The sequence below is a fragment of the Girardinichthys multiradiatus genome, chromosome 20 (assembly GCF_021462225.1).
Source record: "Girardinichthys multiradiatus isolate DD_20200921_A chromosome 20, DD_fGirMul_XY1, whole genome shotgun sequence".
Lineage (NCBI taxonomy): Eukaryota > Metazoa > Chordata > Actinopteri > Cyprinodontiformes > Goodeidae > Girardinichthys > Girardinichthys multiradiatus.
In genome coordinates, this window is record NC_061812.1 from 30,141,751 (window position 1) to 30,159,387 (window position 17,637).

General features: G+C 38.9%; 2 protein-coding genes across 2 annotated transcripts; both read right to left on the reverse strand.

The window, feature by feature from the left end:
• Nucleotides 1-509: 509 nt before the first annotated feature.
• On the reverse strand, nt 510-10,469 carry LOC124856762 (calcium-binding and coiled-coil domain-containing protein 1-like). Its single transcript, XM_047347580.1, has 14 exons — nt 10,382-10,469; nt 9,788-9,937; nt 9,594-9,696; nt 7,979-8,184; nt 7,632-7,844; nt 6,489-6,637; nt 6,335-6,404; nt 5,920-6,174; nt 5,720-5,833; nt 5,347-5,442; nt 4,331-4,418; nt 4,104-4,258; nt 2,741-2,823; nt 510-1,591 (listed from the first exon to the last, which is right to left on the reverse strand). Exons 2-14 carry the CDS (start codon nt 9,917-9,919, stop codon nt 1,564-1,566), a joined length of 1,692 nt encoding a protein of 563 aa, XP_047203536.1. The 5' UTR covers nt 9,920-9,937; nt 10,382-10,469; the 3' UTR covers nt 510-1,563.
• Nucleotides 10,470-12,379: 1,910 nt separating this feature from the next.
• Nucleotides 12,380-16,825, reverse strand: smug1 (single-strand-selective monofunctional uracil-DNA glycosylase 1). Its single transcript, XM_047346462.1, has 2 exons — nt 16,379-16,825; nt 12,380-15,121 (listed from the first exon to the last, which is right to left on the reverse strand). Exons 1-2 carry the CDS (start codon nt 16,664-16,666, stop codon nt 14,591-14,593), a joined length of 819 nt encoding a protein of 272 aa, XP_047202418.1. The 5' UTR covers nt 16,667-16,825; the 3' UTR covers nt 12,380-14,590.
• Nucleotides 16,826-17,637: the final 812 nt, after the last annotated feature.

Here is a 17,637-nt window from a genome sequence, read left to right on the forward strand (position 1 = left end):
CATAAAATCTATCACTATTATGTCTTTTAGCAGGATAATGAACCAAAACATATAACCAAATCAACACAGAAATGGATCACCAGACACTAAATGATTTTTTTTTCATGAAATCTCAGTCTCCAGCCCTGAATCCTGTAGAATAGGGGTTCCAACATGGGACCCCCCAGGGGGTCTCGTGACACCAAGTGTGAGGGTCTCTAGATGATTTTCAGAATCACCACGATATGACCCTCTGAGGGATATGGATGGCCGAAAGGGACAAAATTACATGAATATATCATGTAATAAATGTGACTGTCCCATTAAATAAAGTGTACAATGAAATAAAAAAATGTAACATTAAATGTGCCATTTAAATAATTTAATGTACTATTTATTTATTTACTATATTACTGAATAATTAAGTATACAATAAATTATGAAATGCACAATTAAATAATGTCCCATTAAAAAAATTAAATAGGCCTTTTAAAGTATGGAATTAAAAAAATCAAATGTCATTTAAAAGATTAATTCATTTAAAAATACATTTATTTCACTCTGTTTAAAGTTAAATATTTAAATGTATGTTTAGGGAGTCCCCAGTCTCTGGCACTGTTGTTTTGGGGGTCAAATGCTGAAATGTTCGGGAACCCCTGCTGTAGAAAACGTGGGGTGGGTTGAGCTTATCAGAAGAGGAATGGAGGAACCTGGACTATGGATGATCTAGAGAAACTGTGCAAAGAGCTCCAAGATCCCTAAGATGCTCCAACCTTGCAAAATGTTATAGAAGAATAACTGTTGTCCTGTTTGTAAAAGGGAGTTGTACAAATTATTTACCACATGGGTGGTGATAATTGTGCTTATGATAATTTCAGTAAAGATAATGATTTCATGAGGTTCCATACTAACTAAATTTTCTTAAGTCATGTTTTCAGTGGGAGATTATTCTGGTGCATTAAAAGATAAATTTATCTCTGTGTGCCATTTTAATGAACAGGTTCTTTGCTCTGTGTAAGGGCCATATTTCAGGGTCCTTTGTATTTTACAAAGGGCCCTGGCCTTCCAAAAACAATTAGTTAACACAGCAGAATTGCAAACAGGCGTTCATGTTCCTCCAGCCTGACTTGGTACTCTGAAAGCTGAAACAGACCATTTCACACTTGACCGTGATCGCACACCCACACATTTGACACGGTTTTAGGAGTCATGGTCTCATGCAAAACCCAGGGGCCTAAATATCACCAGAACAACACGTAGAGTAGGAAAGTCAAGCCAACGGCATATTTCTCACTACATTCCTCACACATTCACATTAAAGCAAGGTTAAAGGCCGGAACACAGAGAATTGAATTACAAGAACTAAAATGCAAGTATCCTGCAACAGCTGAAATTTGTTGCGAACAAAAAAAAAGTTCTTAAAGATGTTTAAGTAATGAAACTATTGACTATACAGAAAAGAAATTACAGGGTATTTTCACCAAAATAAGATTCAAATGCTCACAAAACGCTCTTTGTTTTGTTTCAATCCAAATAAATACTAGTAGCACCAAGGTGCTTGCCATCCATGTATTCCTTCTTTCGTTACCACATTGGGGAGTCAGCCAGCTCACTGCAAAGAAAAAGAGATCAAAGTTTCACAAAGCTTCAAAACAAATACACTTTTCTCCCTGCATAAGTCTACACTTAAGAACAAACCTTTATTATTGCAGCTGTTTTTGAATTTACTGCTTTTTTATTTTTTCATTTCATTTTATTTTTCCATTAAAAATCCAGTTTTGATAAGGGTTTATGGTCATTGTCCTGTTGGAACACCCAAGGTGTCCAGGTTGCAACAATTGTTGTAGATTTGAGAGGTTTTAATTTTAGAGATAGACCTCATTCATCGTTGACCAGAATCACTGGACGCTAAACAGACCCTCAGCATGATTCTACCGCCGCCGTGCTTGACAGCTGGTACGGTATTCTTATGTTTGAAAGTCTCACCTTGACTCCTCCAAACATACATCTTGTCATTGTGGCCAAACCCCCCATTAATTTTCTTCTCTGAGCATAAAACATTTCTCCAGGAGTTATTTGGATTGTCCACGTGGGCAGCTGCAAATTTCAGTCAAGCTTGTGAGCTCATGTCTTGGTCTGCATCCTCCTGATCCATGGTCTGGCTTTATAGTGGACAGTGACATATATTATGATGTGCTTTAGCCTTGGCTTTGTGGTTCCTGGGTTGGTCGCGAACATTACAGCCAATTTTAATCTATCTGGGGATTACAGTTTGAGTCACAGCTGAAACCTGGAGACAGTTGGGTGCTCCAACAGGACATCAATCAAAAACACACATCAAAACCAGTGATGGATTGGACAAATCATGCTTCTGAAAGGGCATTATCAATGCCCTGACCTCAAACCTGCTGAAGATATATGGACTCTGCTATATCCAACCCAGATATTTGACCCTGTGTGTATAATCTTAATCTATATGGATTAGATAAAAAATCAAGTGTAAATTAAAACTTGTGCTGCCATTTCCTATTTTAAAAAATAATTCAAGTTGTGCATCATTCAGTCTTGAAAAAGAATGGTTCAAATGAATCACTAAGAGCTCCATGTTAAATATTGCATTCATGGTCATGATGGGTTGATGCAAACATATCATCAGCAATGAATATATGTTCACTGTGTTCAAAATGTATTTCAGTGTCACAGTCTCTAAGAAGAGATTTTATAGGATATTCAGAACAGTGTTTGGTGTGGCTGGAATCACCTCAAAACAGGGTTAACGAGTTCAGGCAGGATCAGCTGCTTCACCTCACCGGTTTGAGGTTTGCGGAGCTCCATTTTTTCCTCCTGATTTTACAGACACAAGAGCTGTGTCAGAGCATGTGTTACTGACCAGCATTTCCAGTGTCAGATTTACCAGCTTCTTATACCAAACACCAAAAACGATGACTTTTGCTTTAGGGGAATATGTTGTTGATATGCTACAGTGAAAACTAGCATACATAACTACTTCTGCATATGTCAAATGCAGAAATGCAGCAGGAAATGGCTCATTGCGGATGGGAATTACAAGAATCAATAAAATGACCTTGAACATTCCTTGGACTTCTGAAGCAATGTCTCATTGTAATTTAAAGTGCTGCTTTCTAACTTCCTGTAGCAGCGATCTGTGCTGCAGTGTTAATGCTACCAGGAACAACAAGTGGAGATTCAGTTTCAGAGGCATATTTTTTTCTTTCTCTCCTACTTTATAATGGCGCTACAGCTAAAAGTATCACTGTTGACATTCCAACCAATGGAATAAAATGTCATCTGCTGCTTCTTAGAATCTGTAAAGCTGCCATAACCTTGAGTCACCACATGAGGGTGGGTATGCTTCCTTGACAGGTATTTATAATGCCAAATGATTTTTCAAGCAACACCTCAGATGACTTTTAAAGCGTTGCAGTTAATACAGTGCCTAACTTCCTGTAGCAGCTAGCTGTGCTGCAGAGCTAAAACTAATGTGCACATGAACAGGAACAACAAAAACATATTCAGTTTTAGCCGTTATATTATTTCTCTTCTCCTCTATAACAGTACCACAGGTAATAAACTTATTGTTGGCATCTCAACATAAAAAAAACAATACAATGTTTTTTGCTAAAGCTTGGAGTTTGTGAAGTTAATTTGCTTTTACAGTGCAGGACTACAAATTAGAAATGTAATCCAGTCGAATAAAAAACAAATTGCTTAAAAATATGTCACTTCGGTGCACTTGAGATCAAAGGCAATTACATGATTTACATTTAAATTTTAATAAGCTAGTTATGAGAACTAGCTAGAATCAGTTGCTAATAATAAAACGGGAAGTTTTGGTTATTTTATGTTTTATCTTCCTACATATTTTTTGCTTTCATTTAATTTTTCAAACCATCCATGCAGACAGCTTGTCTTGCCTCGACCTGTTGCTGCAACAACCCTAAACCCAGGTGTTCAACAATGAACCTGAAGCAAACAGTAATGAGACAGCAGAGCTCGAGCAATCTCTTGAGACAACAGACAAATATTTACCCTCTCAGACTATCAGGCCTTAATGCAGGCGGTGTTAATGGTTGTTTGGTTTACAGCTGAATGAGCAGGCATACCTGTGAGTCAACGGGTGACTCGTCACCTTCGCTTTGGTTGAGAGTCTCAGCTGGGATCTCAGAGGTGGAGCTTTTCTCCATGGGGAAAGATGAAGAAGCTGATCTAGGGCCAGCTGACGAAGCAAGCTCCTCTTTCTCAGAGGAACAACCAGCAGCTGTTTAAACAGACTCTTTATTTTAAAGCTCCTTAGAATAAAGTTACTGCATGAAAATGATTCTTTACTCACAGATGAATTTAGCAGCTGTGCTCTTAGATTTAGTTTCTTGCCCAAATCCCAGGTTCATCTCCAGCTGATGAATGCAATTCACCAACTCCTGGAAGGGATCAGTCACAACCCACAGGTTTTAAGAGTAAAAAAAAAAAAAGGATGAGAAAAACATTTCTGTAAGTGGTGAAAAAACACACACTTTGATTGTTTTTCCTCAACAAAGACACCCAAACCAGCATGCAGACCTTGACACAAACTTCTGAAATAAAAGGGAAGAAATCTCAATCTATGATTTGCTTTATTGCATTTAAAACGTTGCTCATTACACTGGAACAAAGGTGGTACGCTTATCTTATGTCACACCTTACCTAATTATTTTATTTTAAATTGGAAATGTTTTATTTTCAATTTAAAATCATCAGCTCTAAATGTCTGAAGCTAAGCTAATCTTGATTTGTTCAGTTTTGACAGCAAATTACCATGAGTTGTTATTAGAGAAAATATTTGTATCTTTTCTGGTTTGAAAATGCGACATTTTGAATCAGATTGGCAACTGGCTTCGAAGATTTCATCTTAGCCTCTCAAAGTAAAAAAAAAAAAAGCCTATTTTAGAGCACAAATAGGTTTTTTGAGAAAATAATTGATGTGTTAGATTTTTTTATATCGTGACTGTACTTTCAGTAGCTGTTGCACAAGCACTGTCCCTGAATAACCATCTACTGGTGCACAGCATAGAGATGCTTCTACATTGTTTGCAGTTAATATAGCTGTTTGATGGACCCCACGCTGGAAGGAAGTACATGAAAATAGCATATTTAGTTACATAGTCCACAGTGGCACCACAGTCGTTTATACATGCCGGCCATCAGATAGGCAGAGGAACTGGACATTATGATTTGTGGAATAATGTGCTCTGTTCACATTTCACACGCGCACCAGGGAGGATGAAACATTCGATGCTACTTATAACGAAAGTAGTATTGTAATGAAGTTGTAATGAATCCTTCATCTACTTTGTAGTGTTGAACCCTTGCCTGCTTGTGTAGTTGTTCCTGCTCTCTGCCTTTCTGGACCTTTCTTAGAGCGGCTTTCAGCTCCTGCAGCTCTCGCTTGGCATCACTCAGCAGCACCTACAAGGAGAACAGCAACTTTACACCCTCTGACATGTGACATTCTTGCAGATCACATGATGATGTGGGGAAATGTTTATTCACTGTTCATGGAAACTCTTCTATTTGTGCCAGCGTGGGTTTAAGAAAAGAACTGTGCTGAACTTTGGCACGTTTCTCCAGTTTCCAAAACACATTCTGTGCAACTGCTTATGTGTAACTTTTAAATCATGTTTTGCGTTGAAGGTGTTTGTGTATTAAATTATGCTTTGACTTATGTTGTGCTTTGCTTGCTTACTTTTTCTCTCCCGAGCTGTGCCTCCAGGTTGTCTCGTTCCATCCTCTCCTCCTGGAGCCACTCCTCCTTTCGTTGAAGCTCACAGCTCAGATCCTGTAGTTTCTTTTTATCAGTCTGCACAAAAAATTATAGAAATAGGGTTGAGAACAAGCTTGATTCTACATATGCACGCCCCGTACCAGATGATGCTGGATCTTCACCTCTGTTGCATGCCTGTAAGCCTCCCTCTCAAGGGCCCAGGTGGCCCGCTCCTCCCTGAGGGCCAGATCCTGGTCTGACAGCTGCAGAGAGAGCTGTGCCACCTGCAACCGGGCTTGGTGCAGCTCAGCATGTGTGTGGCTTCGTTGGGTGCCCAGGTCTCGCAGCTCTTTGCGTAGGCCCTCGGCTACATGGTCAATGGCTTCCAGGTGCCCCTGCAGCTCTTGTGACTCTGCAGCTGAGGCCTCAATCTCCACCTGTTCAAGAGATGAAGAGTGACTGAAGCAATGATGTGAAAAGTGCTTTTATCATCTGAACTGAAGACTACTAAACATAAAACTCTAACCTGGTCACTTGTTATTTTGACAAAGGTGACCATCTTTGTGACTAAGCTACCATCTATTTTTCATGAGCTACCTGCAGGGATTTTCTTTTTTCCTCGTCATGTTTCATCTGACTGGACATTTTCTTCACTCTTTCTTTCAGCCTGTAGGAAAAAAACTAAATTAATTCCAAAGAATAAAATACCGTCGCATAAGTATTCCCACTGACACATGCTTCCGACTCTTTCCTTTGCAGCTCCATGATTGCTTGTTCTTCTCTGTCAGACAGAACCTTGATTTCATCCTTCAGGTCTTGGACTTGCTGCTGGTTCTCAGCCTTTTCAGCCACAAGTTTTCTCAGTTCAGAGCTCTGAAGTTCCTGACTGTACTTTACGTCCTTTCAGTGTTAGAAATGATTGAATACATTGTTATAGAAAGGTGTTCATATCACTGGACATTATCCACCTTTTGTAACATTACAACCACAAACTTTAAGATTTTTTATTGGGATTTTTAGCAATGAATTAAAATTCAATACTTAAATAACTTGTAGAACCACTTTACACTATAAATACTACAGCAAGTCTTTGGAGCAATGTTCTCTATATACCAAATCTGGACATCCAGAAATGGAAACCTTTGTCCATTTTGTGTGCTTAATGGCTCAAGATCCATCAGAGTGGATGAAGAGCGTGTCTAAAAATCAGTTTTCAAGTCTTAAAACAGGTGTCTAGTCTTTTTAAGCTTCTAATTCTGTATTTCAACTTCTCTGTCTCTATCAGAAATGATAATCCCCTCAGCAAGATGCAGCCATGACCATGCTTCACTGTGGGGATGGTGTGTTCAAGGTGATGTGCAACTTTAGCTTTCCACAGCACAGCCTTGGTAGGTTTGAAGCTGTACTGTACTTTTAAAAATATCGGATAATAATATTTAACAGTGTTCCAAGAACTGTTCAAAGCTTGGGATGTTGTTTTATAGCCTTAACCTGGTTTAAACATCTCCATAACTTTCTGCCTGACCTGTCTGTTGTGTTCCTTGGTCTTCATGATGATGTTTGTTCTCTAATGTTCTCCAACAAACCTCTGAGGCCTTCCTTCACAGAACAGATTTTGTTTGTTTTGATTCACTTATGAAGGCAGTAGGATTCTTATTTAGGGGTATCAGAGTAAAAAAGGAGTGAATAAAAATCATGCACATTTTTTTAGCTTTTTATTAGTAAGCATTTTCCTTTCACTTCCCAAATATGCACCAGTTTTTGTTCGTCTATCACATGAAATATCAATGAAATACATTCAAGTTTGTGGTTGTAACATAACAAAATGTAAAAAGGTAAGTGGTTTGAATGAATGCGATTCACTAGCCAACCTGTTAATATTAGCCCTTCATACCTTGTGTTTTTCTTCCAGTCTCTTCAGCATCTCACAGCTCTGTCTCAGGTTGTCTCTGAGTTCAGTGATCTCCTCCTTCATTGCCTCTCTTTCCCTCTCCCACTCAAATCTTTCTGTTTTGCTGGTTTCTTTTACAATCTCCACCTCCTCCTTGGCTTCATCCAGAACTCGCTGTAAAGCTGCCTGCTTTTTGAGGCTGTGTTCCAGCCGACTCTGGTAACAACACAGGAAAACATGGAGGACTTTTAATCCCTTTTATAGAAACAAGAGGGTTAGCTAGGCTTTTAACATGGCGTCTGTACTACTCTTTTATGACTACCGTGAAAGGAGGAGTTTCCCTCCCTCACCTGCAGCAGCTGGGCTCTGGGGATGACCAGCAGCAGCTCCTCTTCTTCTCCATCCTCCTCATCTTGCTCTTCTTTCAGGGTCTCCAGTTCCTCCAGCGGTTTGGGGGCGCAGAAAGTGAACGAACGACTGTGAGCGCAAACCTTTCCCACTTTATCCAAATAAACAAACTGGTACTCCACAGCACTGGGGCGAGGCAAGTACGACGCTGCAGAAAGAATATAAAAATCTTGTAGTTTAAAATCAATATAACTTTAAACATCAACAGATTAATAAATAAAAACTTACTTGAGCTGAATATTATAAGTTAATCACTGGTCTTTGCAAAGAGCCACATTTTGTAAACTATGCAAAACATTTTAACCCTTTTATGACCATTATTCCTGACATCTCTACCTCTGACAAAGTTTTCTATATTTTACATAGTTCTATAAGAATTCAAAATGCTAAAAATGTTTATGTGGTTTTATAACGTAAACAAAATCTATCTTCATTATAGTTACATGACCACAAAAGATTAATGTGTCAATTATAATGCAAAGAAAAAGAAAAGCAAGAATCGGTCTCATTAATTTTTTGGCGTTATGAGAAAAAATCATCTTGCATGCTTTTGTGCACTCAGATGTTGACTGAATCCTTATAGAATAAAATAGATAAGTGTAAAATAAGTGAAAAATAGTTGATGTATTGGTGTCTATTTTGCTTTTCTTCTCTGTTATAGATGAATAAAAGTGTCAGGTATCTACATATATAAAGGACTTGTCAAATCTAACCCTACAACATCAAACGTATCATTTTTGATACAAAGAGTTCTGTGATCTCTACTTCTTCACAAAGTTAAAAGCCTGTTGTAACTGGAGTAGATATGTTGTTAAATCTAAGCTACACAGTCTCTATGAAAACACAAAATGCTGTTTAAGTGCGCTTAATGTATCAACTATGATACAGAGAAAAGAATATTGAGAAACTTTTTTTTGTTTTGTTTTCTTTGGTAAAGCATCCAATGATCAGTTACAGTTAAGCCCAAAATGAATCCTAGATTTAGTTTTAAAATAATCTTTTCCCCAACATGTTTTTTTCTCACTGGAAGTAATATGGAGATGGCCCAGAATTTGTGGAGGGAGGCAAAGATTAGGGTGATGGCAAAAAGGCCTTTCAACCTCAAAGACTTCTCACCAGATAACAATTCAAAATGCCGGTGGAAACAAGCGAAAAGCAAGGGTTTCATTGATATGATAACAATAAAGATTATTATGATTATGAAAAAAGGGTTCTAATCATTTTCAGCAGACTATTTTTTTTTATAAAAATGTAAATAAAAATAGATTTTTTTCCCCAAAATGATATTTGATTTACTTTGTTTTATTACCTTATGAAGACGCCCATCTCATTTTCTATCAGAGACAAACTTTGTGGTTGAATAAGGGGGTATGAATAATTTTAGCTTTAACTGTAAATTAAAAAAAATATATATTTTTTTAACCACAAGTAATTTTTCCAAGATATAACTGAGCATGTCACTCTCAGGTGAGTTACGGATACAGATTCAGAGTCTGACTATATAGATGCTGAGTGTGGTGAAAGGTGCTGCAAATAGTTTATGAACTGAATTTTTACCCTGGAACACTGCACAGTAGTTAACGCTGGTTCCCTCTGTGTAGCCCTCAGGGACAGCAGCCCATGTGTAGGTGTGGTACTGATTGACAGAAGTCCAGCCCATCTGACACAGGACATAAACACATTATAACCCAAATAACATTAATTCTGTGAAGCAGCTTCTATCTGTCATTCTTTCAGATATGTTAATATACCTGAAAAATCCCTATCCAGTCACTGCTGCTCCACTGGTGCTCAGATGTCAGACTGTAGTGGCACTCCACCCTGGTTTGGGGGAAGTACAACTGTCCCACATTTCGAAACACCACTGTAGGTTGTTTATCCATAAGTAACAGGAAGCTTCGCTGTTGAGGAAGAAAACACACATGGGTCCGGTTTGATGTGCTCCGGTTTCTCTCCGGATAAGAACAGCTGATGAAAGGTGATAGCTGAGCTCAGGAATGCAGCTGTGTGCTCACAACACCGGCTGCTTGTGGCTCGGCAGTGTGTTTCAAAGCAAGAAGCTCATACACGCAATGTCTATTGGAAAACATGCGAGTCCTATTAAATACTTCAAAAGTAAAGATTGAAAATTATGAGAACAATGACTTGGATTTTGAAATAGGGTTTCATAAAAGCTGTTTACTTAGTCATACTAAAAACATGCATTTCAGTCCAAAACACCATAAAAATGATGTCATACCTGCTTTGTAAAGTTCCACAAAATCAAAAAAGACCAGTTTTAAACACTTCTTGGTGCTACTTCTTCTTTTAAATTACAGAATTTAATAATGAACTATAAATCTTACCTTTATCTGTTGAGAAAAGTATGCTTTCAACTCCTCATAAGAGATCCGGCTGGAGAAAAGTGATGAGCAATTCTGTCAGGTGCAGGAGTTTCACAACATCTTCTGGACCATGTGGAGCCCAGATAAATATCAAAGATGCTGAGGGACTTATGGGAGATGTAGTATATGAGTGCATTGCTTGCAAGGGGCCAAAGTGGCTCTCCAAACTTCAACTCCCAGAAAAGAAAACATATTCTGAGCATGTGCTACTTGTAGTTTGGGCATGTTGCAATAATCGGAGGCTGTGGAGGACTGGGGAGGTACTATCCATAGAGTGTAATGTTGCTAATAATAACATCGGATAAAAATAGCTAAATCAATATAAACCTTCTTTTTTATATGTTTATAATTGGAAAGGCCTTGTTTTTTTAAACATATAAATGATTTTTAAGTTTTACGTTCAAGATATTTATCCTGACGCGCTAGAATAAAGTTCCCACTTTGGACACTAGATGGCGGTGATGCGGCAGCCAACAGCGACGCTGCAGTTGTGATGAAGGACAAAAGAGATGGAAAATCAACCCAGAAAATAAATGTCAACAAGCAGAAAAATTATGTTTTGGCATTATTAGAACAAAAAATGACGTGAGTTTAGAAATAATTTTTCTCTCGTAGATTGGGCATTTAGTTATTGTTAGCTGAAGTCATCATTTTAGATATGATTAAGATATAATGAACAAATAAGAATAAAAAATAAGATTTCTAATGAAGAGATTTCTTTCATTAAATATGCTATTTTTTCCCCAGTACACAGAATTTTAAAAAAAAACATCCAGGATGCATTTTAACTACAAAGAAATATTATTTTATTGATACAATAAACTGCTCCTATCAGACAGTCATAATATTTAAAAAAAATATTTTATTACAATATTAAAACTTTTTTCCAGGGACTCCTGGGCCACACAGATAGTTCTATTTTTTTAATATAAAATTGTAAATACGACATTGTGATTTTTTTTCTTGTTTTCAACTGCTCAACAAGCACAACATTTTAATCACTGTTGCCTTGCAGCAAGAAGGTCCTGGGTTCAATTCCCATCCAGGGGTCTTTCTGCATGGAGTTTGCATGTTCTCCCTGTGCATGCGTGGGTTCTCACCGGGTACTCCGGCTTCCTCCCACTGTCCAAAGACATGCCAGTTAGGTTAACTGGTCACTCTAAATTGCCCTTAGGTGTATGAATGAGTGTGTGTATGGTTGTATGTGTGTTGCCCTGCAATGGATTGGCGACCTGTCCAGGGTGTACCCCGCCTCTCGCCCATAGACTGCTGGAGATAGGCACCAGCTTCCCCGCGACCCACTATGGAATAAGCGGTAGAAAATGACTGACTGACTGACATTTTAATCAAATAAAGCAGTCACATTTTTCTAAATACTGGATCTGAAAATCAATGTAGATATGAAAAAAGGGTTTGAATGTTTTCTCTATAAAAAGAAAGGCAAACAATGACTTTATTTTTCTATCCAGATATTTTCTCAGTAATAAGTACAGGATATGGATCGTCCTTTCTTTAAAATGCTTCTATTAGTTAATCAGGTTGGAGGAATGGGTGAAAATTTCATCTTAAAAAAAGGGTGCTGGCTGGCTGGGCAAATTCGTACATTTTTTGACAAGCTGCACAAAACCATTCAGAGGGCTGCAAGGTCCACACTTTAGGCACCACTGATTTATGTTGTTCTAATAAATGAACTTCATAATGGCAGCAAATGTCATTATTATGCCAATATTCCACGAGGACAGAGCAAATTTCAGCTTCAACGTGTACATGTTGACGACTTTTAGTCAGGACACTCCTTACTCAACAAGCTGGGCTAATACTTGTTTGACATAAATACAGTGAATACATTTTTACATGGTGACAATACGAACATTACTAACACCTTGCTGCACCACTAAAAAAATGCAAAATTCTTTCTGCCTATATGTTTATGCACCAGAAAATGGAATATAAGAAAAATTTTAGGATCCAAGATTTATTTATAGTCATGATAGTTTTCTTATTTTAATAGCAAAAGACACAGAACCTTAAAACACTAGTGAACAAACATACAACAAATACATTCTTAAAACCAAACAAATATAAAAAATAAACACTTAAAACAGAAGTACAAAAACATAAATGTGTATAATAGTCTCACATGTCCAACGTTTTTTTTCCAGAGAGCTTAAAGCCTAAAGTTGGAGCAAAAACAGCTGAAAATGTCTGAATAAACTGAGGTGAACTTTTTCAAAAACAAGATTTAATGCAGGAAACAGACAGTTGACATGGCAGACATTGGCTCTATCACTAAGGCATATTAGAAGTACTAATGGTTAAGTTTAGGAGCCATTTTATTTAAGTTGATGTCAGGAGTGTTAACTGAGTCCCACCAGTAAAATGGTCATTTTAGGTTTGTCATGGGTAACATTTTATTCAGCTAATGAATAAATGACCTGATTGGACATAAAGTCTAATGGATGACTTATTTTTACGCAGTTATTATGATTTCCATTTGCAGCACTAACAGGTTTGTTAGACTTTACTAATACAGACAAAAAAAGTTAACACAGAGTCTCCTCTTAACCTGAGCTTCAAATAGAGTTGGAGAAATAAATATTTGGTCCCCTGCTGATTTGTTGCCTAAAAGTACATTTTAGGTTTGTCACACTGGAAGTCTCCTCCGTGAGCCATGTTCAGGGTTCTGGCTGAGGTAAGAAGGTTCTCCTCCAAGATTTGATGGTATTTTACCATGTTGTCTGGGCTATTAAAATCATGCATAATGTTTCCATGCTTTACGGTGGAGATAATGACCTTCAGGTGAAATCAAGTATTTCTTTTCCTCCAAAAACGGCAAGTTGCTACCAAGGAGCTGGACTTTGGTCTCATCTTCATCACATTCTGCTAAACCTTCTCTCAATCATTCAGATTTTCACTAGGAAACCTTAGGTGGAGTGTTTTTGTTCCTACACAATTTTCTTGTAAAACTCTTAGACCTTTCCAGCCTAAAATTTCTAGAATTCCTCAGTCCTTTAAGTTCATTTACAAAATACAATTGTACATTATATAGCAGATATTAATCCAGATCAGATAAGATAAGATATAAAAGGGAGGAGGAAAGACACAATGAGCAAAAGGAGTAAGGGCATAAGGAAACATACAAAGAGCAAAAGGAACGATAAAAGGAAAGAATCAAGGAGATAAAGGAAGACTGAAAGAAGGAAACAAGAAAGCAAGGACTAAAGGAAGAAAGGAAGGAAACAGGTGGGACAAAAACAGAAAGAAAAATAAGCAAACAAGAAAGGAACAAAAGACACATATAAGAAGATAGGGACAAAAGAAAGGAAGACACCAGGAATTTAAAAAATGCATGAAGAAAAGACTGAAAGAAAGACACCAACAAACAATTGAGGGAGAAGACAAAGGCGGAATAACAGTAGGAAGAAAGAAAAGAGGGAAAAAGTGCACAAGCAAGGAAGGAGAGAAAAGAAGGACTGGAGGTAGGACACAAGGAAGCAAGCCTGCAACATTTAAACGTTGGGATTTGGAATAAAGTCTGGAAATACAAATGCTTTTCATACTCTCATTTTCTTCTCCATATTTACTCAAACCTAGAAAATAGAGAAATAAAATATCAGACTTGTCCAGACTGCATAGGATAAACCCCCTCTTCAGAGGTGGGCAACCCCCTGACCAGCTACAAGAAACATTAAACAGTGGTGGACACCAACTTTTTCTACACTCAGCAAAAAGTCATGTTTGTTTTGAGGATCAAATATTCAGTGAACTCTGCACTGAATTTATTTTTACTCTTTCTGTTTATGTTCTGGAGAGTTGATTGATATTTGGTCGTTCTCAACAAAAAACCAACCATAAAAATAAGAGATTGCTCATTTCCTTTTAGGTGAGCAAACAAAACAAAGCGGTAAGAGGACCGAATGGTTATTTTCCCCACTGTAAACATGTACACATGTATGAAGCATGCTCTGGTTACTGAAGCATGGAGACATTTTAGCTTTGCAACCTTATGTTAAGATTCATCCACTACGGAACATAAAAGGTGTTTGTGATAACAGGCTGAATATGGAGGAGCACATGGAAGATATTCATGCCAGCATTTGTCAGCAGCTCTTCATCTCCTGATTAATCATTACAATAATTGGGCTGCTGAGGAGTCTAAGAGGAGGTTCCTTAGCTGTTACTCAGCAATGAAAGGACACCAAGATCTGCCAGCTTGGCTTTAGCCACATCCTCCCAGCCCTTATTTGCCAGCGGGTTCCTGGGCGACGGGTGCATGATGCCCTCCACCTGCACATTGACACCTGCGGCAGAAAGCGCCCGCCGAGCCCGCTGCTCTGCAACCCTCCCCACACCGATCACCATGGAGACATTCAGCGCCTCCACCGCTTTGCAGAGCGCTGCATCACACAGGGACAGCAGGGCTTCTCGTTGATCTGCAGGCAGCTCGGGGGGCGTCAGGTTCTTCCCACTGGCGTTCATGAAAATAAGCGGGCACAGATTGTGAACGAAGCAGTGGCGGAAGAACTGCTCGGGCTCACCGCACAGTTTTCTGAAGAAACCCCAAAAACGAGCGCCACTCACTTCACTTTGAGTGCAACCGAGGCCCAGGATCCGTCTCTTCGGATGCTCGTCAGCAGGGTGACCAACCTCCCCTGTGATCTTCAACCAATTAACGACTGATTTCACCTCACCGAACGGAACCTGAAACAGACAGAAATCTATGATTCATGGATATGCTTTAATTGTATTAGAGGTCATTTTAGGTTCCCTTAATGTACTGTTATTATAAAACTTTATAGAAACACCTTCTGCTACAATTCCAGCTGCACGTCTTTAGAGAAGTGTCTCTACCAGCTTTGCACATCTAGAGACTGAAATGTTTTTCCATTCTCTGTGAAACAGCCCAACTCAGTGAAATATGTTTGAAGATGGGCTGTGAACGACATTTTAACTCTTGCCACAAAATTCATAGTGGATTTAAGTCTAGGCTTTGACTGGGCCATTCTAACATAAATATGGTTTGATCTGAACAATTTCACCTCTGTGTGTTTAGTATTGTCCTGCTGGAAGGTGAACCTCGACCCCAGTCTTTTTCAACCTCTAACATGATTTCTTCAAGGATTACCATGTATTTAGCTGTCAATCTTCCCATCAGCTCTAACCACCTTCCCTGTCCCTGCGTTACAAAAGCACCCCTACAGCATGATGCTTCCACCACCATGTTTCACTGGGGATGGTGTGGTCAGGGTTATGTCCAGTTAGTTTTTATACACACACAGCATTTTTCACGTAAGCCAAAAAGTTCAGACTTGGTCTCATCTGACCAGAACATTGTTTTCCACATGATTACTATGTCTTTTACATACCTCATGATAAATGTAAACCTCTTTTGGCTTACCTTTAACCTTTCATAAAGGCCAAATTTGTGGAATACATGACTAATAATTCTGCCAAATAAGCTGTGGGTGTCTGCAGCTCCTCCAGAGTTAACATGGACCTATTGGCTGCTTCTCTGATCAAGGCTCTCCTTTCCAGGCCTCTCAGTTTGGACAGTCACGTCTTGGTAAAATTGCAGTTGAGCCATAAATTTTCAGATGGTCGATTGACGGTGCCCTGTGATATTCTTTAAACTTCTCTAAAAATCCTCTAAGGACTTTAACACACAGCTGTATTCACACTGAGATAAAACACCCAGATAGACTATTTAAGAAATAGGTGAGTTATGATGGTAATTGGTCGCACCGGGTTTTATTTAGGGGCATAAAGTTTTGGAGGGCAAACAAAAATGTCTGCACCACTTTTGAGATTTTAACTTGTAAAAAAAAAAAAAAAATACATTAAATAATTTTCCACATTCAAAGTGTTGTATTACCGTAGGTTGTTCATAAAAGCCCAATAAAATACATTAACGTTTGCAAAGCAGAGTAAATGTAAACAGTCTGTAACTGCGGCGCTCACCCCGGTCTGCGCCATGCCAAAAGGTCCAGGATTCATCCCCAGGAACAGGAACCTCTGTCCAGGCTGACAATACTTCTCCACGTAACAGCGGTGGGGGTCCCAGGCGTACTCCAGCGGGTTGTAAACGTAGCGGACCGGCTCTCCGAATGTGAGCCCCCGGAGGTGGGCGTTCAGCTCCAGCTCAGCCTGCAGGAACCTGGAGGAGGGGGTCTTATCTGCAGGGTCGGAGACCCGATCCTGTAAGACTGCGAGCCCCGTTTCATTCCCAGGCGTGCTGCCGTCCAGCATGTTTAAATACGTCGCTGTTAGTCCAGCTAAAAAGTCGCATTAAGTAATGTTTTTATGGATCGCAGGTTGTGACTTGAACACAAAGATTGTTTCTTCCTCTGCTGTCCCGTATAATCTAGAATGTGCTGGTGCCATCTACTGCCATATCGGTGAAATTACAGCAAAGACAATCTTATTTTCCTGAAAGCTTTACTGTCGCTGCTCTGCTGGGTGGCTTTAAAAAAAATAAAAACACAATGCAAATAATTGCGAAGTTAATCAAAATTACCGTATTCACAGACTATTTCTAAGCTTCACCACAGAATGCTAGAAACAATCATCTGATTATAAACCAGGCCGATTAACAAGGAGCAGTCTGTTATACCTCTGTCAACTGGAATGAAGAGCAGAATGGTTGCTACTAGATTGCACCCAAATCTAACAGAGAGGGGCCCAGCTGCTGGGAGGAAACTTTTAGGGTGCCCATGAAGTCCACCAAGCACCAGGACAGTCTCCCAGTGGGGATTAAACCAAGAGGTGGAGTTGCCACCAGCTTGCTCAGGGATGACAGCATTCAATTTGTTACTGCACACAAAATGAGAGGGAGACTGTTTGATTTTTTGGTTAGTGTTAAGAAGAGCAGGGAACAAGTCACTTAACACCAATACCTAGGAAGTACCGGGATCGTACAAACCAGGACTGGTGTGAAGTTATCTCTCATGAAGCCATGTTCAAGACTGTTAGGGACATGTGGAAAAGGGACTGCCCAGACAGCGTCATGCCAACAGCAAAGCATCCTGAAACCATCCACAAATATCACATTTTCTGTTTTCCATACTTGTTATATTATGAAATCAAACTCCATACTTTTCAAGTCTACTAAATAACCCTGAGATTAGACCACCCTATTGGTAAATACATCTTTATATTTGTGTAAAATATAACAGGGATCTTTGTAATTTAGGTGGATGTTCTGGAAATTTGTCTTTCAC